At 38.3% G+C, this 27,405-nt stretch overlaps 1 protein-coding gene and 1 pseudogene across 11 annotated transcripts in view; one reads left to right on the top strand and one right to left on the bottom strand.

Moving 5' to 3' along the window:
• Positions 1-245: 245 nt before the first annotated feature.
• On the bottom strand, positions 246-772 carry LOC109697543 (ras-related protein Rap-1b pseudogene; annotated as a pseudogene).
• A 6,264-nt stretch (positions 773-7,036) lies between these two features.
• Positions 7,037-27,405, top strand: part of Rcl1 (RNA terminal phosphate cyclase like 1) — a 109,529-nt gene continuing 89,160 nt past the window's right edge. For 9 of the 11 annotated variants that reach the window (XR_012440456.1, XR_012440459.1, XR_012440458.1 and 6 more), the window contains exons 1-2: positions 7,038-7,348; positions 25,648-25,719. Coding sequence is in view for 4 of the 11 variants with exons in the window: in XM_074051936.1 (XP_073908037.1) it covers positions 7,213-7,348; positions 25,648-25,719 (208 nt within the window). In the remaining 7 variants the exon portion in view is untranslated. Of the gene's footprint in view, positions 7,349-25,647; positions 25,720-27,405 lie in introns of all 11 variants that reach the window. The other 2 variants (XM_020181212.2, XM_020181211.2) reach the window with 2 other exon arrangements.

The raw sequence follows: 27,405 nt of genomic DNA, 5'->3' as shown, positions 1-27,405 counted from the left end.
CTGGATGTAGACTCTGGTCTTACCAGCTGCATAGGCTAGGACTACTGTATAAATAAAAATCTCTCTTGTGGTACTGGAAAGTGATTAGAATATGAAAACTGATATAATACCTTTCACCTGACTCTTAAAGGGTTCCACCATGGGAAAAATCCACTTAAGACACTGGTGGGTTTAACAAAGTTGGAATTCTGGCACTTTTGAATTGGGCAACAGTTCTTCAGACCTGATTCAGACCTACAATGCATTTAGTATATTAAAGCAGGTGAAATAATAACTTTTGTTGCAGGCCTTCCCAGTGTACTGGTGCTTTTCCCATTAATTTGCCAAACTAGATCATAAATGATTCATTAACATTTAGTTTTGATTTTGCAGAAGATTCTAAGAATGCTAGAACATTCCTGCAAGATTTTGATTTTGTTTTTCTCCTCCAATTCTGTCATCTTCCAAGTCACACTTATTATCAACCACAGTCATTGAAATATCATCAGTCTCTTTAACTCAAGGAATATGCTCTCTCAGACCTTGTAAAACATTAAATGTGGACTGTGATAGAATAAACTAAAACAATGCCTTGTCCTTTTTTCTTGTGCAAATCCCGTATTTTGGTAAATTGCACTGTCCAACATTTCAAACATACATTGTTGTACATCTACTTCAACTTGTTTTTCATAAGAATCTTCTATCATAGACTCATAAATCCCTGGAATAAACTGTGCAGAGCAGACTTTCCAACTCTGCCTGAGCCAAGAATGGTTAGCTTATATGAATGCATGATGCAAGCTTGTCAAAAACCTAGCACTTCTCATGCTGTCACCAGGTTCCTGCAGCCAGCATTGCCCTATGCTACCTTTAGTCACTGTTGCTGGCCCACAGCTGTCCTGCCACTGCTATTGCTGCTGCCACTGTTGCTGGTTTACATGCCTAATTCTGGGTGAAGTTTTCATGTCCTACTTTTTTTTCTTTTTTTCTTCCTTGCCCCTTCTTTCTTTTCTTCCTTCCTTCCTTCCTTTCTCTCTCTCTCTCTCTCTCTCTCTCTCTCTCTCTTTTGAGGCAGGGATTTGCTATATAGTCCAGACCTGCCTCAGACTTCCTCTGCGGCCCAGGGTGGCCTGAAACTCATGATCCTCCTACCTCAGCCTCTTTAGTGCTCGATTAGGTCATGCACCACCATACCTGGCTTTATTTTAAGGTATTTTTACATTACATGATTTTCTTATTTGACTGATTAGTTGTTTATGAGTGTGAAAATTTTCTCAAGTTTTTGATTTCTAATTTCATTTCAGCATCATTAAAGAAGATATTTTGTATGAGTTCAATCTGTTTTTGAGATTTTTTTTTTGTTTTAATCCAAGTCTGTTTTGGGGCATTTAGAAAAAAATATATAATTTGATATTGTTTGTTTCACAAACAAACAACATGCTGAGGATCAAACACAGGGCCTTGCACATGCTAGGCAAGCATTTTGTCCCTGTGCCTCGCCATTGGCCCTACTCTGCTATTGTTGTATAGAGTGTTCTACATATATCTGTTAGGTCTAGTTGCTTTGGAGTAGTATTCCAATCTTTTATTTTCCTATGAATCCTTCTACCTGGTTGTTCTATTTCTTATTGAGAACAGAAGTCTTCAGGTATTATTATTGTGGAACTGGCTATTTCTTTAATTCTGTCAGTTTTTGTTTCATGCATTTTGGGGGTCTATTGATAAGTGCACATATTATATCTTCTTGATGGACTGTTCCTTTTATCTTCATATTATTTTCTTGTTTGCCTCTTGTAACAATTTTTGTCTTAAAATCTACTGTGTCTCATATCAATATTGATAGCTCTTCAACTCTTTTCTTTTGGTTGCTATTTGCATAGAATATTTATCTCCATCATTTTAATTTAAGCCTATTTGGGCCTTTAAGTATAAAATGAAGCCAGGTATAGTTGTACATAACTGTAATCCCAGCACTCCAGAGGTGAAAGCAGGAGGATTGGGATTCTGAGGTCAGCCTGGGCTATATACCAAGACCCTGTCTTAAAAATCCATATATATATACATATATATGTATATATATGCATGTTTTATTTATTCTTCCAATCTTTGCCTTTTAATTGTATAGTTTAATCCATTTATATTTAATGTAATTATTGATAAGGAAAGACTTCTGCCATTTTGTTATTTATTGTTTGTATGTTTTTTATTTTTTCCTCAATTCCTCTATTAATATCTGTGTTCAAGAGATATTTTCTATTATATAATTTAAATTCTTTTATCATTTATTTCACCATATATTTTTCAGTTATTTTCTTAGTGCTTGACCTAGGAATTAACATTAACATCTTAACTTATAACAACCTAGCTCAAATTAGTTCTAACTTAGTTTCACTAGAGTATAAAAGCTTTACTCCTATATGGCACTTTCTCTCTCCCCTTTGCTGTTATTGTCAGACCCTATACCTTTATTCATTGTCTGCTCTTCAATATAGATTCCTAACTATTGTTTTATGCAGTTGTAGGAAAAAAGACTGCAAGTACAAATACATTATCATTTATACTTACCTATTTAGTTACCTTTACAGGTGTTCTTTCTTTTGTCATGTGGTTTTGAGTTATTGTCTAGTGTGGAGTCCTTTCATTTCAGCCTGAGGGTCTCTCTCTCGCTTTTTTTTTTTTTTTTTTTAACATTTTTTGTAGTTTAAGTCTCCTACTGACAAACTTTCTCACTTTCTTAGTTTTTTGGTCTCAGTTTTAATAATTTTGCTTAGCATAGAATTCTTGGCTGATTTTTCTTTTCTCTTAACTCTTCTTATTTTCAGCCACTTTGTTCCTGAATGAGAAACCAGTTGCTAATCTTATTGAAGATCCCTTATGCACAATAAGTAGCTTCTGTTTTGCTACTTTTTTTTTTTTTTTGTAGTACCAGGGTTCGAAGTCAGGGCCTTGCACTTGCTAGGCCGAGTGTCAATATTTTTTTCTGTCCCACTTTTTTAAGATTTTTACTCTTAAAGGCTAGCCCTACCTTGCAAGCACAAGGCTCTGAGTTCAAACCACAGCACAGAAATAAAAATGCCTTTAGAACTGATAAAATCACTGAAGATTTTTTGACTTTCAGCAGCTTATGTTGCATCTTGGTGTGGATCTCTTTGGCTGTTTACCACTTGGAATTTATAAGCTTCCTAGATGTGTAAACTCATGTATTTAAACAAAGTTGTGAAGTTGTCAACCACAATTTCTTCAAATATTTGTTTTTGCACTTTTTTTTTGTCTTATCTCTCAAGATTCCCATTATATGTATGTTGGTACATTTACATTTATCCCATAGGTCCTTTTTTTTTGCTTTTAGTAGTGTTAAAATTTTTTCTCAAGGTGAGCCATAATCCTAGCTATTGGGAGGGTGAGGTCAGAAGGATCGTGGCTTGAGGCCAACTTGGGCAAATAGTTTGTGAGACCCCCATCTCCAAAATGATAGGAGTAAAATAGACTGGAGGTGTGGTTCAAATGGTAGAGAACCTGCTTTGCAAGCACAAAGCCCAGAGTTCAAACCTCTGCCCCAACCCCCCAAAAATAAATAAAATTTCTCAAAGTATAGTTTTTAGGCTAGAAGCACCAACATTTTCTGGACAATTGTTAGAAATGTAAGGTTTCACCTTGGCATGCTGAAGAAACTGGGTATGAAATCCAGCAATCTGTCTCTTAAGCTTTCTAGGCAATAAGCTTGAGAAGCAATGATTTTTACACTTTTTTGTAGTTCTGGGGTTTGAACTCAGGGTCTCATGCTTCGTACGCTGGCACTCTGCCACCCTTTTTTGTGTTGGGTATTTTTGAGGTAGGATCTTATGATCTATTTGCCTGGGTTGGCCTCAAACCACGATCCTCCTGATCTCTGCCTCCCCAGTTGCTAGGCTTACAGACGTAAACCACTGATGCCCACTGATTTTGACATTTGTGACTTACTGATTTAGTTCACCCATGTATCTTTCAGTTAACTGATTAAGTAATCCCAGTCACACTTTTATTAAATCCCAACATGGTGCTAAGCATTGGGAGTACAATACTATTTCTTGTCTTAATGATAAAATATCTTCTGATAAGAAACCATACAGAGCTGTCCTCACTGGATCACAAACTGTTGCTAGTGTGTGATTACCACATAAATAAGTTACAAGAGTATATATGTAAGAATATAGCTGTGAATAGTTACTGTGGGTGTCCAGAGGAGGAGCACTCAACACAGAAATTTACCTTAAAACTGGAGCAGTATAAGCATCCTTTCCAGTCTGAGGTGGAAAAAGTCTGAGATCCATGATGGTTTGAACAAAAAAGATGACAAAATAGTAGGGTGTGAGAACTGTAGTCTTGAGCAACTTTCTCTATAGAGTGGGAAGAATTTATTACTACTCTGGCCTCTAACTCCAATGCCCTGTGGCTGAGCCAAGTACACTTTTATCTTTATTAACATGGAAGTATTTGTGGAAGCACTTACAAAACAAGTTATATATTATTTGTCATTTAGTGTTAAAGAAGAATCTAAGAACAGATTAACAAATTGTAATGGACAATTTCAAATACAAGCAAAAAGTAACAGAATTGTCTTAAAACCTCTATTTACTTATAACCCAACTTTTGGGCTAGTTGGTTTGAGGACCTAATGAGATCATGTATAAAAAGCCTTTAGAGTAGAAGTTTACTTTCAGCAGGCCTTTAATAATCTCATGCAAAATCTTTCTTGTGGTTTGCTAACCCAGAACAATTCAGGGATATGTGGTTACAATTTATGTAAATTGAAACAATACATAAGTACTACAGTAAACTCTTTTCAGTATTTGTTACTGTTTAACAAACCATCCCCAGCCCATAGTTTACAGCAGCAGCCACAATTTATTCAGTTTATGGATATGCAATCTGGGCAGGGCTCAATGGGCACAGCTCATCTGTACTCCAGATGGCATTGGATAGGGTGTCTTCAAAGTCTGGTCAGAGGCTAGCTGGGGAGGGAAATCATCTGACATCTTGCTCACTACCCTGTCTGGCAGTTGGCTCTGGCCTTCAGCTGAAACAGCTGGCACTCTCCTCTGTGTGGTCTCTCTGGCATGACAGCTTCATGGAAGCTAAACTTCTGCCAGACTTCTTACTGAAGGGTCAGGTATCTAAACAGACAGATTAATGGAGCTTTTATTCTGATTCTTCCAGTTACTAGCTATGTCACTTTAAGCAAGTCATTAATCTTTCTTCTGAATCTCAGAGCTCAAAATTTGTAAGTCAGGGTTTATTTTGGGATTGCCCAGAAGACTTTGAGTGCAAATAATTTATTCGGGAATTAATCCTATTAACGTATCTTCTGATATATCAGAAGGGAGATGGGACTTAACCAAATATGCTACCACTGTAGGCAACTGGAGCTTAAAACCACGGGAGAAAGGGCTGGGTACATACCTCAGTGGCACAGTGTTTGCCTAACATGCCCTGGGTTCAATCCCCTGCCACTGAAAAAAAAGTTTTCAGTGCTGTTGTATTGGCCACAAAACCACTCGGGTACCTGGGGAGACACTGCAGAATCTGTATCTCAGAGTTATCTCTCCTAAAGGAGGAGGGGTATTTATATATCAACTCCAGTTATTGACTGGACTCTGAGGGACATTAATTTCTCAGTACTGTTGTTCTGCTGATTTCCACATGGGTGGGAAAAACCCTCAAGCAAAGATGAAGATGCTGGTGGAAGAACATTGAGCAATTTTATGCTAAAAATAGTTAAGACTTAAAAGGATATGAACAGGGCATGCTACAGGGGATAATGACTGTTTTCTTAAGCTTGTTGGGTAATCAAACGATGTGGCATTAAAAAATAAACACTCCTGGTGTGAGGTGTGATACTTTCTCTCTTTGCTTTAGCATGTTCCACACACCATTTAGAAGGGACCCTTAATATAAATGGGTTACCCAGCTCTTTCAATGGACTTCAGGGCTTATTGTAGCAAGTTCAACCTACATCTGTACTAGTCACCGTTTAGGAGTTTAGAACTTCTTCATTGTTCTTCATAACTGACTCTTGCCCTCCTTAGCTGGTTAAATCTTTTAATCGTACCCAAGTTCTCACGCCTTTCAGGTACCACTGTGTTTTCAGGAACTCATGGTCTGGTGATAGTGTCCAAGAATGGCTGAGAGCTTACGTCATTGTGATACTAAGCTGGCAAGTCATTTGACAGTTAACTGCATATCTTTGAAGGTTTCTGCGGAGTGGACTCATCCAATATTTTAGTGTGCAGATTTGGACGATGGAAAAGAAAAAGGTGTGCATGTGCACGTGTGGGTATGTCTTGAAGTTCCTGCAACTATCCCTTTGAGACATGGAGGTGAAAGGTCTGCTTTGGCATGAAGCTCAAGAAATATAAACGAAGGGAAAGAAAGAGACAAAGAGAGGTGTCTCATTATAAAATAAGCAAAGGCTTGGTGTGGAGAGACTTGGGTGCAGGCTGCCACTACAGGTTTTGCAGTTTTCCTGGAGTTCTTCACCAAATATAAGACCAGAGGCACGACATCGCAGGGTTACAGTTGGAGCGGAGGAGCGGGGGCCCACCACCCCCGCAGCGGGGACAACGGGCTAAGCGCGCCAACCCTTTTTCCCCATCTTTTAGGAAAGGGCGGGGGAGGTGGGAATAATACCATCCTAGCCGTGTGTGGTGATGCTAAGTACCCGCACATGGTGGGCACCCAACTGGAGTCCGTCGCTTCCTCTTGCTCACAGCCCCGGGAAACGCAGGAAAAAACTGACCCGGCAGCCCATTCTGCAACTCCCAGGCAGCAGGTCCACGATCCCGACCGCCGCGCGCTGTTGCCGGGGCTCGGACACCGCCCAGCTCCACTATTGGCTAATGGTGGCGCAGACTGGACACCGCCCAGCTCCAGCGCGAGCCAATGGTGGGGTGGAATGGGCACCGCCCTGATCCCGAGCGGACCAATAGTAACATGGCCCGGCGCAAGAGCCGCCCCCCAGCCGGGCGGGGAAGCGGGAGGGCGGCCACTGGCTCCGCCTCACTCCCCTCTGACCCGGTGTCTAGTCTCTCCGTCTTCCTGTTCCAAACCACGTGGACGCGCTGGGGGACGGCGGGGTTGTGCGTCTAAGGGAGGCAGCCGGGGCCACTATCGCCGCTTGCAGCCTGGGTCGCGATCCCCTTACCCGTCCGAAGTCGCCGCGCCCAGATTGTCCGTGCTTTTGCCGAGGGCGCGCACATGGCGACCCAGGCGCACTCCCTCAGCTACGCGGGATGCAACTTCTTGCGCCAGCGTCTGGTCCTGTCCACCCTGAGCGGGCGTCCAGTCAAAATCCGAAAGATTCGAGCCAGAGATGACAACCCGGGCCTCCGAGGTAACTTGAGGTGGGCGGTATGGGCACGGGGGCCTTGGCCCGGGAGCCGCTGCCCTGGGGTCCCGGGGGGCGTCGGGGTTCCGCGGGCGCTCCTGGAGGGCTGGTGGCGCGTGCCCGGCAGCCGCCCGCGCCCGCGTGGGGTGCGACCCTAGCGTGCGCTCAGCTGTGTGCTGCGCCCCGCGTCTCCCCCGCGCTGGAGTAAACAGCTACACGTTTTCCAGCGTTACGTGTTGCAACAAATCCCAGGCATCTCCCTCTCTTTTCCCTTGAGTCCCTCTTGATCTTGCCACAAACCTCCCAATGGAGAAAAACAGTTTGTTGGGGAGAGAGACATTTGGGTAAAAAAGTACCCTTGGTTGGTTCCCAGCCGTGTTCCAAAGCAGGTCCCAGAAAGCAACTGCTTTGGACACCCGGCTTTCCCTGTCGCCATTATTTCTTAGCTCCTCTCCTACCTCTCCTCAGGTTTGGGTTAAAGAATTCTCTTTAAAAATGCAGTGTTTTCATCTGTGACTGTAACTGATGTGCACAGGAGAGAAGCTTTGAGATAGGTTCCAATAGTCATAGGCCTAGTTGTCTTGACTTCAGGTGACAAGCTGTAATCTACAGGCTTCCAAGCTCACTTTTTGCCCCACAAAGATAGGTAGGTGGGATAAAAATAGGCCCCATTTAAATCCACACCGCATTAAATGGCTTTGGTTTTCAACTGGGCCCCTAGAATAAAGGTATGCCTCTAAAAGCTTCTGATTTTTTTCCTAATTGGGTGAGTCATTTTTTTAAAAAAAGGGAAATCCTGTCTGTAAATTGAAGGAGAGGGTTTGTCGTTAGTCCTGGAAGCTTCCTGAGTCGTGTTGTGTTTCTCTTTGCATTGGCTCCAGTATTAAGTGGCCAGTCCATTTCATTATCTGTCTGAATACATATATTTGAATAGTTACATTTCTGCTTCTCTTGAAGGGTGGTTGGTTGCAGATGGTGGTGGTGGGGAATGTCATGTCATTGATGGAGATGGAAGATTAGGAAGGAAAGAACCAGAAAACCTAATGTACTGTGCTGAGAAATGTGACTGTAGGAAAAGCTTGCCTACATGGCCTCTGTCACCTGTCTTTTGATTGAAAATACTGAGGAAAGCTGACTGTAGTGGTGCAGGCCTGTAATCCCAGCACTCTGGAGGTTGTGGCAGGAGCATCCCAAGTAGGAGATCAGCCTGGGCTACACAATGAGACACTATCTCAAAAAACAAAACAAAGCAAAACAAAAACAACCCAACCAGCCAACAACCAACCAACCAAAAACCCTGAGGAAGTTAAGGAGAGACCACTGAGTGGTTTATGCTAGGGCTCTTTCCCTAGGTATGTTCCCCTTATTTTAATTTGACTCTTGGGAAAAGTGATGGTGATTGTTCTACTCTGGTATTTTTCAACTCCAGATGAGCCTTGGAGACCTTGCTCATAGCTGCCTATGATAAGAAGGGCTTCTACTTTCTATGAACACTGGGCTTTTTTTTTTGAAGAAGAATGCAGGTACTTTGGAGTTTGTCTTGACAGGTGGCCTCCAATATAACATTTAATGTCTCAAAGGGTGCTTCTCTCTCCCCTCCAGGTTTGTGAACATTGCTTTAATGCCACACACATAGGAGCTCCCATTTCTTTCAAAATAGGACTTGATCACTTGGCATTTTCTTGAAAGGGTGCCGGACTCTGGTATCTGGGAGAAGTAGTACTAGAACTGATATTTTATGGGGAGCACCACAGTAGAGCTTTCTTTGCCTTACCTCATTAACATACCAGGGAAAAAAGAACCCTCCAGTTTAGGCTTTATGTTGACTTTAGGGTTCAGAAACCTTGTAGATATGTATTTGTCTGCTTAATTTCTTATAGAGGGAACTGAGACACATTCATGCATTTGTAGATTTACATGCATATGGGATATGAGTGTACATATACCTGTGTATGCATGTAAACATGTATACATATACATAAACGCTTGTAGCGCCTGGCACGGGATTTTTGGTCATTAGTTAAGTGAGTCTTTGGTAGCTTGAAGATGTAGCCAGCAGGCTGTGTTGTCAGTCATGTAGCTCTTTCTGCCTCTTCCTGACTCAGATTATGAGAGTTGGAAACAAAACAAAACACAGAATATCCAGTAAAATCTGCAGATCAGATGCAAGGATCACATCTCCCAAAGGTGCTTGCTTAAACATTCCTCATAGAGTGGGCTTTGAAGGTTGGGCATGGTATAGGAGGCTTTCTGCCTCATTCAGAAAAAGTTTATTGAGCCTCTTATATGCAAGACTTTCTAGGGGGTGCACATGTGAGAAGTTGGTTGCTTTGGCTCTCAAGGAGCTTGCTGTCTAAACAGAAAGAGTTCTATCGTGTTGAAGTAGAAAGAACTAACTGTGGCAGTAGGGTTCCGTGGAGTTCAGAGCAGAGACTTCCCTGGGAGTTACAAAGGAAGAAAGGCTTTCTGGCAAATAGGAAGGAGATTACCTTCCTCTGCCCTGAACTGGGTTTGAATTTAAGGCCTTGAGCTTGCTAGGCAGGGACTCTACCCCTTAAGTCATGCCCCCAGCCCTAGCAAATGGTTAAGTAAAAAGGATTTTTAGCTGGGCTCTGGTGGCTCACGCCTGTAAGCCTAGCTACTCAGGAGGCAGAGATCAGGAGGATTATGGTTTGAAGCCAACACAGGCAAATTAGTTTGAGAGACCCTATCTCAAAAATATCCATCATAAAAAAGGGCTGGTAGAGTGACTCAAGGTGAAGGCCCTGTACCACCACCACCGAAAACAAAAAAAAAAGGTTTTAAAATTTTCTTTATTTCACTGAGGTAACATCTTTGTCATGGTCCTAATGCTTGGTGGTTAAGAGCCTGAACTTACTGTTAGATCTTGGAGGATTGAGTCCTGATTCTGTCTTTTGCTGTTAGCTCTTGGACCTTAGGCAAGTTCTTTAACATTTCTTAGCTTCAATTTTTTCATCTATAAAGTGTCATCAATACTACCTACCCTGTAGGATTATAATGAGGACTAATACTTAAAAGTGTAGCTGATTTATTATTATATTTTGTAGCTTCTACCCACTAGGTAAAGTTCTGCTCTCTGGTATCCGAAATCTGTTCTTGTTTCTGTGTGGAAACTTTAAAAATATTTAAAGAGGATTATGTTGTCTCTTCCGTTTTCCTTTTAGGCGACCAGTTGCATATATTTGTATGTTGTTTGTGTAATGCAGTGGTTCCTAATTGTGGGCAGATTTGCTGCCCCGGGGACATTTGACAGCATTTGCAGATTTCCAGTTGTCACAACTTTGGAGGGAGTGCTATTGGCATTAAGTGGATAGAGCCCCAAGATGCTGTTAAATATCCACAACACAGGACAGCCTCCACAATAAGGAATTGTTTGGTCCAAAATGCAAAATGTCAGCTTTGCTGATGTGGGAAAACTGTGGCCTACTGGACTTTAATAAAGCTTTTCTTTCCCCCACATCTGTAATGATTAGGAATAGCAGTATCTGGTATTAAGAAAACAGCACAAGAGCCGGATGTGGTGGTGCACTCCTGTAATCCTAGCGGGGGGGGGGGGGGCTGAGGCCGTAGAATCACAAGTTTGAGGCCAATGTGGGTTACATGGAGAGTTTGAGGCCAGGCTGTGCAACTTAGTGACACTCTGTCTCAAAACAAAACAAAAAAACTACGCAAGGATTCAGAAGTGGATGAGACACAGATCAAGCTCTGTGACTTCAGGCAAATCAGTTAATCTCTTAAGTAAAACTGTCCCCTTCTTATGCAGACAAGTTGTAATTTATGAGGTTTTGAACTCCAAAGAAAGATGATCCTGGAATAGTTGTAATAATTGGTCAGCCATGCCAGGGACGGTGGTGGATATCTGTACTCCTAGCTTCTGGAGGCTGAGTCAGGAGGATCATGAGTTCCAGTCAGCCTGGGCTGCTTAGTGAGACCCTATCTAAAAAAAATAAGACAAAACAATAGATAAACAAAAATTACACAGTCACATGTATATTTCACACTTGAAGAATATTACCAATTACGTTGTTTCATTATATTCTTCCTATAATTGAAGAGGATTTTTTTTTTTTTCCTTTTATTGAAGGTAGAAAAGCTAAGATATGGTTAGGTAGCTGGTGAAGTTAAACAGCCACAGGACCATTGCTAGAAAGAGCAGTCATGTACCTCCAGCCTGAGGGCTTGTTGTTCTCTAACTGGATAATAGACTTGCCTGTTCCACATCAGAATGATAAAACACCTGTCCCAAGTACTGTGGTCTTTGGATTTTGTGAGGACCTTGATTTGTAGACTTCAGTTGACTTAATTTATATGTAATTCAAGATCTAGTTAGAAAACAGTTCTTTTTTGAAAGAATTGTTTCTGGGAGTTGGAGAAATGATGAACTTGGGAAACAGCACTAGTTTAGGAGTCAGGAGAGAGGATTGCTTCTACCCAAGTAAGTCACATGACTAAGCCTCAAGGCCTTCATCTGTGAAATTAGAGGAGTTATTTGGGCTCATGGGAGTGTTTCACTTGGATTGGGTAGATGAGATTCTGAAAATGGAGAGCTAAGTGAAGTTTTAATCAAAAGAATCCTTTAAAATGTCCTAAGGAAACAGGTTATGTGAGGTTCCTTGAAAAGTAAAACATCTTTTGATTAACTGATGCATTGTTTTGGGGATAAATCTAGCTGTCCATCAATTGGAGATACATGTATATTTTTTTTTCTGGTTATGGCCTGGGACTTGGGATTATTGATAAACAAGTGGATTTGAGGGGGCTAGATGACTTTAATAGTGATAAGTATAGATTAAATATTGTCCTGTTGGTTAGGAACACAACCTCTTGTGCTTCTATTGACTGCTAAAGTGTGCTCGGAAGTGATGATTAAAAACAAATGCCAAGAATCTTAATGGCCCATTTTCACATCTGCTATTGCTTGGAAGCTGTAAAATGCTATTCTAGATAGAACTATCCACCATCTTTTTTCTTTTTTAACTAAACTTCATTTTGAGATCATTGTAGACTCACATACAGTTGTAACAAGTAATACAGACCCTGTCTATACTTTATTCAATTTTTGTCATGGGAACATTAAAAAAACTATGTTTTTCCTATGATATCTGTAATATCATACCTGATATTGATACTGACACAGGGATGATACACAATTCTACCACTATAGGAATTCCACATACTGCCCTTTTATAGCCACACCCACCTTCCTCTTTCCTCCACCCCCTCAACTCTTGGCAACCATGAATCTACAGTTTTGTCACTTGATAAAAGTGACATAAATGGAATGATGAGGTATATAACATTTTGGGGTTGACTTTTCATTCACATGATTCTCTGAAGATTTATCCTAGTAGCTTTTATCAAGTTTGTTCCAGTTATTGCTGGATAGTATACCATAGGATGACGGTACCATCTGTGGAAGGACATCTGAGTCATTTCTCATTTGGTTATTATGAATAAATCTTCTTTAAAAGTTTGTGTACTTTTTTCTTCTTTTAATGTGAGCTCAAGTCTTCCTTTTTCTGGAATAAATGACTAAAAAGGCAACTGCTTTGGTATAGGTAGTTACATGTTTAGCTTTTTAAGAAACTACCATACTTTTTCAGTGTGTTTTATACCATTTCATATTCTCACCAGCAGTTTATGAGTGATTCAGTGCCTCTCGTCCTCAGTACTTTTAATTAGTCATTCTGATACATGTATGTTGGTGTCTCATTGTAATTTTTAATTCGCATATCCCCGCTGACTAATGATGTCTTCAATGAAATGTCTTTAAATGCTTTTTCATGTAAGTACCTAGTTTGTAATAGATTATTGGTTTATTTATATTCTTGAGTTTTGAGAGTTGATTTTTTTTTTTTTTTTTTCCTTTTTGGAAACTGAATTCAGGGCTTCCTTGTGCTCTACCACTGAGGTAGATGCTTAGCCAGAGTTTTGAGAGTTCTTCACTTATTTTGATTTTTTGGCAGATATGTATGTGATTTGCTCATATTTTCTTGACTCTATAGCTTGTCTTTTCAGCCTCTTGGTCTTTTGCAGAGGAAAAAATTTTAATTTTTCTTGTCCTTTTTTTTTTGAGACAGTCTTGCTCAAAAGACTTTTGAGACAGATCCTTCTGTCTCAGCCTCTCACGTGCTGGAATTATGGGTGTTCACCACCTTGCCCAGTGGTTCTAATCTTAATAAAGTAGAATTTAACTTATGGCTGAGCTTTTGGTTTCAAATTTAAGAACTTCTTGCCTAGCTCTAAATCCTGAAGATTTTCTACTTCAAATTGAGCATTCCTAATCTGAAAATCTGAAGTCCTCCGTAATCTGAGACTTTTTGAGTGTTGAGATAATCCCACAAGTGGAAAGTTTCACACCCGACCTCATGTGACACAGTCAAAATGTAGGTAACATTACAAATATGTATAGAATGTCCTTTAAGCTATATGTATTAGGTGTACATGAAACATGAATTTCATGTTTAGAGTTGGGTCCTATTCCTAAAATATCTCATTATGTATATGCACATTCCAAAGTCCCCAAAAATAAAAAGTCCAAGACACTTCTCGTCCCCAAGCATTTTAAATAAGTAGTACCCAATTTGTATGTTTTTTCCCAAAAGCATTATAATTTACATTTAAGTTAATTTTTGTATAAAGTTCTTTGGTCACATTTCCCCCTCATGTATCTCCACTTGTTCCAGCATCATTTGTTGAAATGACAGTCTTTCTATTTAACTAGTTGGGTACATTTATGTGGGTTTCTTTCTGTGTTCCCCATTTTGTTCTGTTGATGTATATGTCTATCTTTTTTTAGTACCACGCAGTCTTGATTATGGTAGCTACATAATAGGTTTTGAAATTATATAGACTGAGTCTTCCAATTTAAAATTTATTTATTTTTTATGGTACTGAGGATCAAACTCAGGGCTTTGTACCTGGTAGGCCAGCACTAAACCATTGAGCTACAATCCCCAGTCCTAATTTTTATTTTGTAAAATAATTTCACTTATTATAGTTCCATATAAATTTTAGAATAATCTTGTCTAATCTATGAAAAAAAGTCTTGCTGGGATTTCTATAGGCATTATTTTAAATCTATATTGGGGAGAATTCATGCTCTTATTAGGCTTAACAGAGTGTATTTCTCCATTTATATCTTTTTCGATTTCTTTCATCAGTGTTAGGTAGTTTTCTGCATCACAGTCCTATATACATTTTGTTAGGTTTACACCTAAATATGTTATTTTTTTAAAAAGCAGTTAAAATGAAATAGTTCTTTGAATTTTAGTCTCCATTTCTTGTTAGCATATAAAAATAGGGTTTTTTTTTTTTGTATATTTATCTTATATCCTGCTACCTTGCTTCATTTTCTTATTAGTCTAGGAGGGTTAGTTTGACAGTTGACGATTGTGTCATTTGCAGATAGGAATAATTTATTTCTCTCTTCTATATGCCTTTTATATCCTTCTGCTTTTTTTATATTGGCTAGGACTTCTAGCACTATATTAATTAAGAAAGGTAAAAGTAAACATTCTTACCTTCTTCCTTTCCTTTGGGGAAAGCATCAGTGTTTCACCATTAAATATGTTAGCTATGTGTTTTTAATATATACTTTATATCAAGTTGAGGAAATTCCCTCTTATTACTATTTTTCTCTTCATCATTAATTCATGCTGCATTTTATAAGTAAGGTTTTTCTTCAACAATCAGTGTGCTTGTCATTTTTCTTCCTTGGCTTATTAATATGGTATTTTGTATTAATTGACTTCAAATATTGAATGAGTATTGCATTCCTGGAGTAGGTTCCACTGGGTATGGTTTATAAATTATTATTATTATTATTTTTTGAAGTAATGGGGTTTGAACTCAGGGTCTTGTGCTTGCTAGGCAGGTGCTCTGTCATTTGAGCCATGTCCCATTACCCCATGTGGGATCTCACATTTATGCCCAGGCTGGCCTGGACTGTTTTCCTCTAGTTTATGCTTCCTGCAAAGCTGGGGTAACAGGTAGCTGTGCAACCATGCCCAACTGTTGGTTGATATGAGGTCTCATGAACTTTTTGCCCACTCTGGCCTCAAACTGCAATCGTCCCTGTTATCTCTGCCTCCTGACTATCTAGGGCTACATGTATGAACCACCACACCCAACCTTTATAATTCTTTTATATATTGCTGAATTTTATATGCCAACATTTTGTTAAGGATTTTTGTGTGTGCCTTCATGAGTGATATTGTTCTAAGTTTGTTCCTTTTGTACTGTGTTGTTCTGGTTTTGTTTTCAGGATAATACTAGTTTAAAATGATTTGGAAATATTTCTTCTGTTTTCTGGCAGAGATTATAGAGAATTGATTCTAATTTTTCTTTAAATGTTCAATATAATTCTTCAATGAAACCATATGGCTTAGAGGTTTATTTTTTGGTACTGTTAAAATTATGCTCTCAGTTTTTTAAATATGGGGTTATTATAGGGCTACTCAAATTGGATTACTTGTAGTAATTTGTGTTTTTTTGAAAAAAGGTCCATTTCATAACTTTTCAGATTTATGTGTCTAGATTTGTTCATAGTATTACCTTGCTATCTGTTGGATATCTGCAAGATCTGTAGTGATATACCTTGATATTGGTAATTGTGTCTTCTCCCTGTTTCTGTCTCTGTGTGTGTGTGTGTGTGTGTGTGTGTGTGTGTGTCTGCCTCCATTTGTGACTTCTGTTAATCTCTTGAGAGAACCAGCTTTGGCCTGGGGATGTAGGTCCCTGTAAGAGCTCCTGCAGCCCTGGGTTTGGTCTCTAACACCACACACATTAGCAGTCAAGCAAGCAAGAAAGCAAGAACTAGGTCTTTGTTTCAGTGATTTTTCTCTTTTCAGTTTCACTTATCTCTGTTTGCATCTTTGTCATTTCTTTCCTTTACTTGCTTTGGGTTTGTTTTGCTTTTCTTTTTCTAAATTCTTGAGATAGAGCATAGATTATTAGAAAAGTCCTTTCTTGTCTAATTCAGTAAGCTTGCCTTATTTATAGATTTACCACACACAATTTTGACCAAATGTGGTCAAAAATAAATTAATTACAAAATTCAAAAGGGATTTCAAAACCAAAAATTTTAAATTCCCCCACACATTATGCACACAAAAGCTCTTAGTCTGTCCCTTGTTATTGCCAGCTGTGTTTAAATCCTTGCATGCTCTGCTATTTCCCTGCCCTTCATTTCGTGAAAATCTGCCTCCTGAAAAGCAAATCTGCTACCCCAAAAGCAAGGCAAAAGTTATGGTAATTCTTCCAAGCCAAAAAGGACATGTAATGTGCTTAATTTAAGTGGTAAAGTGAAAACTTTAGATCTGTCTGAAGGCAGCCTGTCTTTGGTGGAAGTTGGGCGGTGTTGTGGGGAAAATGAATCAAGCATCTGCAGTAGTCGAGAATGGATCTCATTTATCTGGTTTTCGGCGAGCAGTATTAATGTGTGCAGCAGTAATTTGTGACAGCGAGGTGGCCTGCTCCATGTGGCCTCAAGTTATGGGATGCTCAGAGCATCTGGAGGTATGGTATAGGTAATTTGAGTAATTTTAGAGTACTGAACTATGCCACAATGGCAGTCTCCTTGGAACCATATACCAGTGGATGCCAAGGGTCTATTTTTTATATGCATGTAGTTCAGTAAACTTCCTTCTCAACATTGCTTTAGCTCTGTCCAATAAATTTTATGTTGTATTTTAATTTTTATCAGTTAAATGTATTTTTTATTTTGATACTTTTTTTGAGCCATAGGTTATTTATAAGTGTGTTACTTAGTTTGGATATTTCCTGTTATTTTTTTCTTGCAGATTTTAAATTGATTCTATTATGGTAGGAGAACATGGACTGTATGATTTCAATTCTTTTAAATTTGTTGAGTGTTTTTTTTTTTTTGTGGTACTGAGCTTTCAAATCAGGGCCTTGCACTTGCTTGAGCCACACCCTCAGCCCTGTTGAGGTTTCTTTGATAATCTATTTTGGTATATATTCTGTGGACACTTAGAACAAATGCTTATTCTGCTTTTGTTGGGTAGAATGTTGTGTACCCAGTATTGGGTGGAGACTGTGTTGATTAGCACCTGTCAACTGATGGTTTATTGAGTTCTTCTATGTTCTGTCTGATTTTCTGTCTAGTTTTTCTATTGGTTGTTGAGAGAGGGATATTGAGATATTCAACAGTAATTGTGGATTTATCTTTTTCCCTTCGGTTAGATCAGTTTTATTTTGTATGTTTTGTAATGCTGTTGTTTGGTACATGATGGATTGCTATGTCATCTTGGTGAATTGACTCTTGTTACTTAATTCTCCCTAGTAGTTTTCTGAGTGGAGGAAATGCTCTATTGAAGTAGTAGAGAGGGGTTACTTTCTTTCATGAGTTCATGAAGAAAAGAACTAGTACTGGAGAATTTGGATATAAACAGGGAACTTAAAATAAGTGAAAACCGCATAAATCAAAATTATTTATTCATTGTTTATTGATTTTATTTCTTTTACAGGATTTTATGTAAGATAAAATATCTAGGAAATTTTGAAAGTATAGAACAAAAAGTTTGTGGTTTCATTTTTATATTATAAAAGAAATACATGTTTGGGGAAGCAACTCAATCAAAATTAAAAGCAATTGGTGCAGGTCGAGTACCTTATTGCCCTGACTACAGAACTCTCCCCGTTTCCCTCACCAGTTACACTCCCAAGAGGCAGCCTTCCAGACGTTTTCCCATAGTGCACATTGTTTAAACACAGAATGTCGCCACTGCTAGACATTCCACAACTTGCTTTTTTACCTTACCATCTCATCGTGACCATTCTTCCATGGTATGCATGCATGAGTTTTCTAACGTGCTTTTAAAATAGGTGCCGAGAGTACTCCATAATATAGACTCATCCAATTTACTTGACCGTTCCCTTAACTACAGATTCTTAGGTACTCTCCAGTGTTTGTTACTATAGAGCAACAGCAAAGTTGCATACTTCTGTTTCCATAGGATATAGTCTGGGTCAAAGATGATACTCCTTAAAAAACAAGGTAAAACAAAAAGAGAATGTAGGGTCAAATCAATACAGGAACGCCTCTTGCGTGTTAGTATTGCTATCTCTTACGTGTATTGACACCTTCTGTGGATTTTCTTTTTCCCCTTGAGACTTACTCCTTTAATGGCATTTCTAGTATCATGGTAGGTTGAAAGGTGATTGGTTTTCTTTGGTCTTTTCCTATTTTTAAAAGCATTTTTCTTTGAGTTTAAAAAAAGTTTTTTTTGAACAAGATATAATAAAGTATACCAAATGTTAGGAAAAGTGCACAAACCGCAAGTGACATAACTCACATAATCATTAGCTGTGTAAAGAAAACATGACTACACCCACTGAAATCCCCCCACACTTATTGCCATCCACACCATTCCCTCCCACCCTCAAGTAAACATTAAACTGACTTTCAACACCATCTGTTAGCAGCTAAAATACTAACTATAATTTATATGAGTTGAATCATACAGTATTTTCTGTGTGTCTCTGGCTTTTTTTTTTTTTGGTGGGTCTAGGGTTTGAACTGAGGACTTCAAGCTTGCAAAACAGGCTCTCTGCCACCCGAGCCACGTCTCCAGTCCATTTCGCTGTGGTTACTCTGGAGATGAGGTCTCACTGTTTGCCCAGGCTGGCCTTGAACCACGATCCTCCCGATCTCAGCCTTCCAAGTAGCCAGGATTATAGCTGTAGCCCACCTGTGCCCAGCCATCTCTGGCTTCTTTAGCTCTGTATTGTGTTTGGGAGATTTATCTATGTTATAGCTTGTTGATTTTTCTTTGCCATGTCATGTTATTGTTTCATTAACATGCCATAATTTATATAGTCTGCTTTGGGTGGACATTTAGGTGTTATTTTTCTAGAATTTAGCTAGTGAAAACAGTGATACTAAGAATATTTATGTATACTCTTGGAGCACATGCATGTGCATTTTTCTTAAGTTTATGCTGGTATTGAATGTGTTTATGTTTAGTTTTCCAAAGTGGTTATATAATTTACATTACTGCCATCAGATACCTTGAGGGAACGTCACATAATTTTATTATGGTATATTCACATAATAGTTCTATTTTATCATTAGTTATTGTTAATCTCTTACTGACCTAATTTACAGTTTTTTTTGGCAGGACTGACATTTGAACTGAGGGCCTCATGCTTGCTAGACAGACACTTTACCACTTGAGCCATGCCCTGAGCCTCTAATTTATAAATTAAACATAGATGTACAAATACATGAAAAATTAAAATATTACAGGGGTCAACTGTAGGTAGCTGTGGCTTTTTTTCAAGCGTGGGAACTTGGAACAGATTCCTCCATGAATAAGGGAGGACTTCTATATTCTCCTTGAATTAAAGGCTTCTGATGGTTTTTTTGTTTGTTTTGTTTCTTGTTTCTGTATTTTTAGACAGCATCTCACTATGTAGCTCAGGTTGGTCTCAAACTCATGGTTCTCCTGCCCCAGTCTCCAGAGTGCTGGGATTATAGGTGTTTGCAACCACTCCCAGTAAGGTTTCTGTTTTAAAATATAAACTCTACTCTGGAGGCGGAAATTGAGAGGATTGTGGTTTTTGGTCAACCCTGGCAAAAATTTAGTGAGACCACAGCTTAACAAATAAGCCGAATGTGGTGGTACATGTCTGTGATCCCAGCTACTCAGGAGGTTTTTAGATTGCTGTCCCATGACTGATATGTGCAAAAATGCAAGATCCTATCAGAAAAATAAGTAAAGCAAAAAAGGGCTGGAGATGGGACTCAAGTGTTATAATGCCTGCCTACAAGCATGAGGTCTGAGTCCAAACCCCAGTACAGCCAAAAAATAAAGTATAAACTATACATTTGGTAAGCTCGCTTGCCAAAAAACCAGAATTTTACTGATTTGAATGTTATCAGGTGTATTTTCAGTAGTATTTAAGGTACTTGACTTTTTCTCATTGATGTATTTAGTATTGCATTTAATTACGTAGTGGTTTTTCTTATGCTTTGTCTGAAGCCTGTTTCTGGTATGCACCCTTCTTAATCATAGTGGCTGGTGTAATATGGTGTGATAATCTCTTTTCCTGGGCTGCTATTTAGAATTTTCATCTGCTCCCATTCAGTGAGGTTAGCTATACTTTAATTGTCTTGTCTTTACACACTCTGTTTTGTACTTCTAAATGTGTGCTACCTCTTTTTTTTTTTTTCTGTGAATGTTAAAATTTCCAGGACCATTTTTTAGTGCTCTTTTCTGTTTTCTGATTAATTTTCCCATTCCCTTTGTTTTGATTGTTTTTGTATTTTTTGTTTTTGTCTGTTTTGGATTGTCATTTATCACAAAGGTATTTTAATTCTAAATGTATTAGTAAATAATGGAGAATAGTTTACCAAAAAAGCTCTAATTTTTTAAATTAATTAATGTTTTCTTTTCTGATTTTATTTCCTTTTCTTTCACGTTTTCTTTTCTTTCTTAAATAAATAAGGCCTTAGACTAGAGTTGTGTTTTCCCATTGAGTTACCCTGATTTTTTTAAACTGTACTTTTGATTTTCTCTTCTTCTGGAATTATTTTCATTTACTTTTTGGCTTATTATTCTGAACACTCAGTTGATTTTGCTATTTTTCCTTTTCTTGGTTAGTAAGATTTTTTTAGAGTGGTAACTTTTTCTTTGGTAGACTTCCATGTATTTTGGTGAAATTTGTATTTCTGTTATTTCTGTTGAAGATATTTTATCATGTTCTGTAGTTTTCCCTTGACCTGCTCACAATTTAGGAAAGATGCTATGTGTTTCTTTACATTAAAATATAATTTAAAATTACATTTTATACAATTATATATGTATATAAATGTGTAAAGCATACATTATTTCCAAGTGAGTTGATATCTTTTAATTTATCCAAATAATTGGGTATGTGTTTGTAATTTCTGCTTTTGGATTTTTTTGTTTTATTGTTACTACACAGGGGTTTGAACTTAGTTCAAACTTGCTAGGCAGATTGTCTACCACTTGAACTCTTTCCTTAGACCTGCCTTTTGGATTTGTTGAGGGAAATAATTGATTCCTAATTTTGCAAGTTTACAATTACTGTCTTCCAGTTACTCTTTAATGAAATTGAAGTCACATTACATATAGCACTTTTTAACTTTTCTCCAATACTGTATGAGCATTTCCTTATGTAATTACATAATTCTTTTTAAAACTTTGTTTAGGGTCTCACTATGTAGCCTAGGCTGGTGTCCAACTGGTGATCCTCTTGCCTTTGCCTCTCAAGTGCTGAGAATACAGGCTTATAGGTGTGTGATAATAGTCTGGTACAGTATTGGGATTTGAACTCAGGGCTTCATGTTTGCTAGGCAGGCATGCTTGAGCCACACCTCCAGCCTTTAAAAAAGTTTTACTGGCTGCATAGTTCTACAAAAATCTATCTTAGGCTGTTTAATGAAAACAGTTTTATTGTCTTTTCATTTATGTTGCAATACTTTTATGTGTATTTTTAAGTGAAATTTTACGCATTTTTAAGAAATACATGTGCATGGCTTAAAATTCAAAAGGAGGAAGAATTTACAAAGTTTATTTGTCTGTGTCTCTTTCAGTCTTGACTCTGAAGCAACTAGTATTACTAATTTGTTATGTTTCTTTTCTGGGCTGTTTATCATAATGTGATACACACAAACACACACACATATACACACATCTATTTTTTTTTCATAAATGGTCCTTTGTATCTAGCTGTTTTTCTACTCAGTGTACATTAGAGATAAATCACAGAAATACAGTGTACTTTTAAAAAATCTTATTAATTACAAGGCCATGAGTGTTTTGATATGTGGATTTGCCATGATTTATTTAATCAGCCTACTATTTGTAGACATTTGAATTAGAGTTTTTTCATGGTGATGAGGTTTGAACTCAGGACCTTGTGAACGGTAGTAAGCAATTTATCACTGAGCTACACCCTCAGCCCTTAGTTTTTTTGAGACAAGGTCTCATTATGTAGCCCAGGCTGGCTACCAACTTGAGATCCTCCTGCCTGAATTACAGGCAATCTTTAGGTTTTATTTTTCTCTGCTACTCTTCTTTGAGACATGGTTTTTGCCTTTCTGTCTTATAGGACACATAGACATGATGCCCTCCCTTATTTGGGGAGTTGTCCTAAGACTAGGGAAGGGGGTTGAATTAGCTAGGGGAAAGTATATTTAAGGAGCCCCAAGGTTGGTGATCCCAACAGTTAGAAATGTATTTAAAATGTGAAATATAAGAACATGAGAAATACTTAAGACATAAAATAGTGCTTAAGGGATTGTAAACTGAACATTTGTGTGATCCCCATCCATGTCAAGAAATAGAACCTTGTCAACATCTGTACACTTCTTATTCATACCTGTCTACCATGCCTCGAGTGGTCACCACATCCTGACTTAAGAGACAACATTCACATCAGTTCTCTTTATAAGTTATAACCTTACTATGCATTCCTAAACAACATAGTAAAATAGTTTCTGTTTTTGGAGTTTTTTTCCCCTAAAAGTTTTAGTGCCCCAGGAACAGTCTTGAAGCAGAAGTGTCAATGGGCAAGGAAAACTATGCATCATGACTGAATGAAGTTTGGGGGACTTGGATCTTACTATTATTATATGAAGTTGAGGTCTTTTTTGTACCAAATGATGGAGCTGAATTTTCACTATTGCTGGGACTCTAGATCTATCTCTGAGTCTGCTACTTTGAAGTACTGCTTTTTAAGTATCTGTTGGCTATGAGCTGGGATGGTCTTGCATAGAAGTTTCTTTTCTTTAAATTAAATTTAATTTTTGAATTAGCATACATTAATAATACGAGGGGATTTCATTGTGATAATTGGTCCATGTGTACAGTGCTGGGCAGTTCTGCCTGTTCTTGCCATGAATCCCTGTGGATTTCAAAACAAAACAGAGCATTTCTAAAGTCATGCTTTTTTCTTTGTTTTTTTTTTTTCTTTCCTAATCTGTAAAAACTGTTGAGTTTTAATTTTAGGTTTTATTTGTAAATATTTATTTCTTTTTCATTTTGGTTCCTGGAAAGCTTGAGCAAATCAAAAGTTGTTTTGTGTTTTTTTTTTTAGGTGTAGAGAACCTGGCATTTATTGTAAACCTAACTAGAAAGTGGCATTGTGATGCAGCCTGTGCCTGGATTTTTGTAAAAAGACCATAGAAATAATTTTAGTTCATCTCCATTGTTCTTTTATTTTTAAATTTTTGTGATGCTACTTACGCTGCAACCTGTTACACATACAAATGTATATATAACTGAAGTTGAAGGAGCCTTACCAGGTAAAATTATTCTGATATATTGGGACATATGGTCCAAGACCCCCAGTGATACCTGAAACTAAATAGTATTAAACTCTGTGGCTTTTTTTGAGACACAGTCTTGCTATTGTAACCTGAGGTGGCTGGAACTCACTATGTAACCCAGGTGGACCTCAAATTTGTGATCCTCCTACCTCAGCCTCCTGAGTGATGGGATTTCAGGCATGCATCACCATGCATCTCCATGCCTGGCTATACTCCTTTTTTTTGTTGTTTTTTCTTCTTCTATACATAAATGCATATTATAATAGGTTTCTCTTTGGCACATCCAAATTGCCAGCATCACACTCTTGTGCTTTGGGGCCATCATTAAGTAAAAGAAAGACCACTTGAACTGAAGTACTATGATACCAGAGGATCTGGTAACTGAGATGTCTACTAGGTGTCTAACTAGTGGGTAGGATATATGGCTTGGACATACTGGACAAAGGGGTGATGCATGTTCTGGACAGACAGAAGGGAATTTTTTCTGGAATTTTCCATTTAATTTTAGATTATGGTTGACTGGATAATTGAAACTGGAAAGTGAAATCACAGATAAGGTGAGGGGAATCTATTGTAGTCCATTCTGTTCTAATTTCATTAAAAAGAAATGTTGATTGGAGACCTGTTGAACTGACTGCAAGTAAGTTTGCAGTTTAAAAGTTGCCATGATTTTCTAGAAGTACTGGGCTCTGAGGGATTAAATGGAGCAGGGGCAGACTGGTATCATGATATGGTTAAGAGTATGGAATTTGGAGAAGGACAGATTTTTACTAAAGGTCTGGTTCTGACACTGGCTGGTCATTTGGCCAGATGAGGCTAGTTGGCAGTCTTGGTTCTCAGTCTTCTGTAAAGTATGACTGACACTCATTGCCTCAGGGTTAGAGGATTAAATGACAGAATGTATGTTGTAATGTAAGCGCTCAGTAGCAGTAAGCTATTAGCCATTTTTATTTGTTTTAAGGCTTAATGGAGTTTCTTTGACTTCCAGTCCAGTACTCTTTGTACAGATTGCAGAATCTACTTTGAACCCAGGTTTTGGAGCAGTGTTAAGTAGCAGACCAGGCAGATGAGAGTTTCTTAGTTGATTTGCTCACCTTTTGGGATTGGTATAGGTGACTGCTGCAGTCTGTGCTGGATTATTTATTGCACGAGTGGGAGCCTGTCTATGAGTGTCAGATACTTATGGTGGTTTCAATGGCAGGTGAGCTGATCTTCCAGTCCTTATTCCTGAGCAGGAGGTCAAAGCTGTGTGTGTGTGTGTGTGTGTGTGTGTGTGTGTGTGTGTGTAAGATCAGCTCCATGGCTGTAGGACATATTCTTCTGCCTGAGTCATTAGTCCACCCCCTTCTCATAGTTTCACATTTAAACATTGTATATAAAATTAAATTCATTCAGTGTTATCAAGAGAAACTCATTTATTAACATTTGGCCTTTTCATGTATTTAAAAATAAGTGACAGTAATATTGTATATTCAAGCACTTTTAAATGAAATAAAAAAAAAACTGAACCAGTTAGATAGTTATAGACCAAAAAGAGAGGAAGGGGGAAAGGGACATTTTGTTGGGAGGAACAGTGATCTGTTCCTGTCTATGAGACTAAAGGATGGCCGTCCATTTACTTACTTTCTGCTGCCTTTCCCAATTTGGAATGCCTTTCTGAGGTCAAAGAACTAGCCTTTGATGGGTTTTATGCATCCCATTAGATTGCTGGTAGAGTTGCTGTTTTTCTTGTGTGGAATGTGAATGTGTACTTATTTCCAGCGGTTCTACTAACCATATATTCTTGTCAGTGCTTTTCCACTGATTCAAGTTCCTCAACCCGTACTCTCTCAGCCAGTTTCAGAGGAAAACCCAGTGGTGATATTGGAAGTAACCTGCCCTCTGCTGCAGTACCTGGACCAGATGTGCTTTCTGGAAATGATGACCTAACAGAAGGCCAATCTGTTTTCTCTTCTCCCTATAGATTTTGAAGCCAGCTTCATAAGGTTATTGGACAAAATAACTAATGGTTCTCGAATTGAAATAAACCAAACAGGTAAGCTCCTTTTCTGTCTGTTCCTGGAAGAACCTGCATGCACTACTCAAGCATTCCTCTGTGTCTTACTCTTTTTGATGGTATAAATACTGTATTAATGTTAAAAACTTTACTTATCACTTTGTGTTACATAAACCATTATCAAACTAGAATGTTTGGTGGGTACCGTTTGAAATTAACATGAAGAAGGTATGATTGGAAATTGTCATCAGAGCTCATCATTCTGGCTCATTAAAATACTGGGTTCAGATGGAAAGGCCCAGTTTCCTGTCTGTCATATTGTTGTCCAGAAGTGTACAATTGATTTAAGGAAGGTAGATGACTGAAAACACTTCAGACAAACAAGCAAGCACACCTTCTTTTTAAAAGAGTAAAAATATTTTATACCTAATATTTGCACAAAACCTTTTTTTTTTTTTTTTGGTGGGACTGGGTTTGAACTTAGGGCTTTGTGCTTGTAAAGCAGTCACTCCACCACTTGAGCCACACCTCCAGCCCATTTTGTGCTGGTTCTTTTGGAGTTGGAGTTTTGTGAGCTGTTTGTCCAGGCTGGCCTCAAACTGTGATCCTCCTAATCTTAGCCTCCCAAATATTTAGAATTATAGGCGTGAACCACTTGGCACTGGACTGGCTACACAAAATTTTTCATAGACCATTTACTCACACCACCACTTTATTTTATTTTATTTTATTTATTTATTTATTTTATTCACACCATCACTTTAAGTTCTTATAACAAACTCTGGGGTAATTGTATGTGCTGAAATCTATTATATTTAAAATTTTGTCTCTTAAAATAAGTTTATACAAATATATGCAAATATGTAAAAATTACTTTACCTCTTTTCTAGACCCATCTCCAAGGGTAACAGCTATCACATTTGCTTACATGGGCACCTGTATAATCCAGTCCTTCAACAGGGTCATGTTTTTCGTGTTGTTCTGTAGCTGGTGTTTTTCCACTAGCATAAATGTCTCAGAACTTTCCTTGCTGGAACATGCAGGTGCACTTGCATATTTCTCTTGTCATATTTCTATAGTATTCCACTGTGTGGATGGGTAATAATTTTTTTAACTATTCCCTATGATGGACATTTAGGTTTTTGCAGCATTTTTTTTTCCTTTTAGAATCTTTATCTCTATTGTGTTAGACTATGGCAAACATACTTTGGCTGACTCTATGAATTCTATACCTATATTCACAAAGGATTCTCTGACTTTTCCCATATGTTGGCTTTCTTAAAGAAGACAGGCTTGGATTCCTGGGTGGCTTTGCACCTGTGAGATGTGCTTATTGGTAGTGGCATTCAGCCATATCTAATGGAACACAGGTGTTAGGAATGAGATGTTCAGATGCCCTTTGCCAGCTGTGATTCCCTTAGTCTTCCTTGGTTTGTTTGCTGTGAAATTGCTAGAGATTTTTAAAAAGCAGCTTTTGCTGGTGTTTCAGAAGGCCGATAATTTTATTCTCTAGTCATACTGCAATGTAGGCCAAAGAGTAAGACGTATGGGATCCTGCTCCCTCCCTTTGCCCTCTTCCTTCCTCCCTCCCCACCCCCCCAATCTGGTTAGTTTCTTATTTGACTAATTTGTAGGCATAAACTGATAGAATTGAAGAATTTTGTAGTTCTGTTGTCTTTCTCTCTCTTTCTGGCTTCTTGATCTAAAGGATAGTATTGTGATTCA

The sequence above is a fragment of the Castor canadensis genome, chromosome 13, assembly GCF_047511655.1.
Source record: "Castor canadensis chromosome 13, mCasCan1.hap1v2, whole genome shotgun sequence".
NCBI lineage: Eukaryota > Metazoa > Chordata > Mammalia > Rodentia > Castoridae > Castor > Castor canadensis.
Note: the sequence above shows the minus strand (reverse complement) of the source record. Positions and strands in the feature narration are given on the sequence as shown.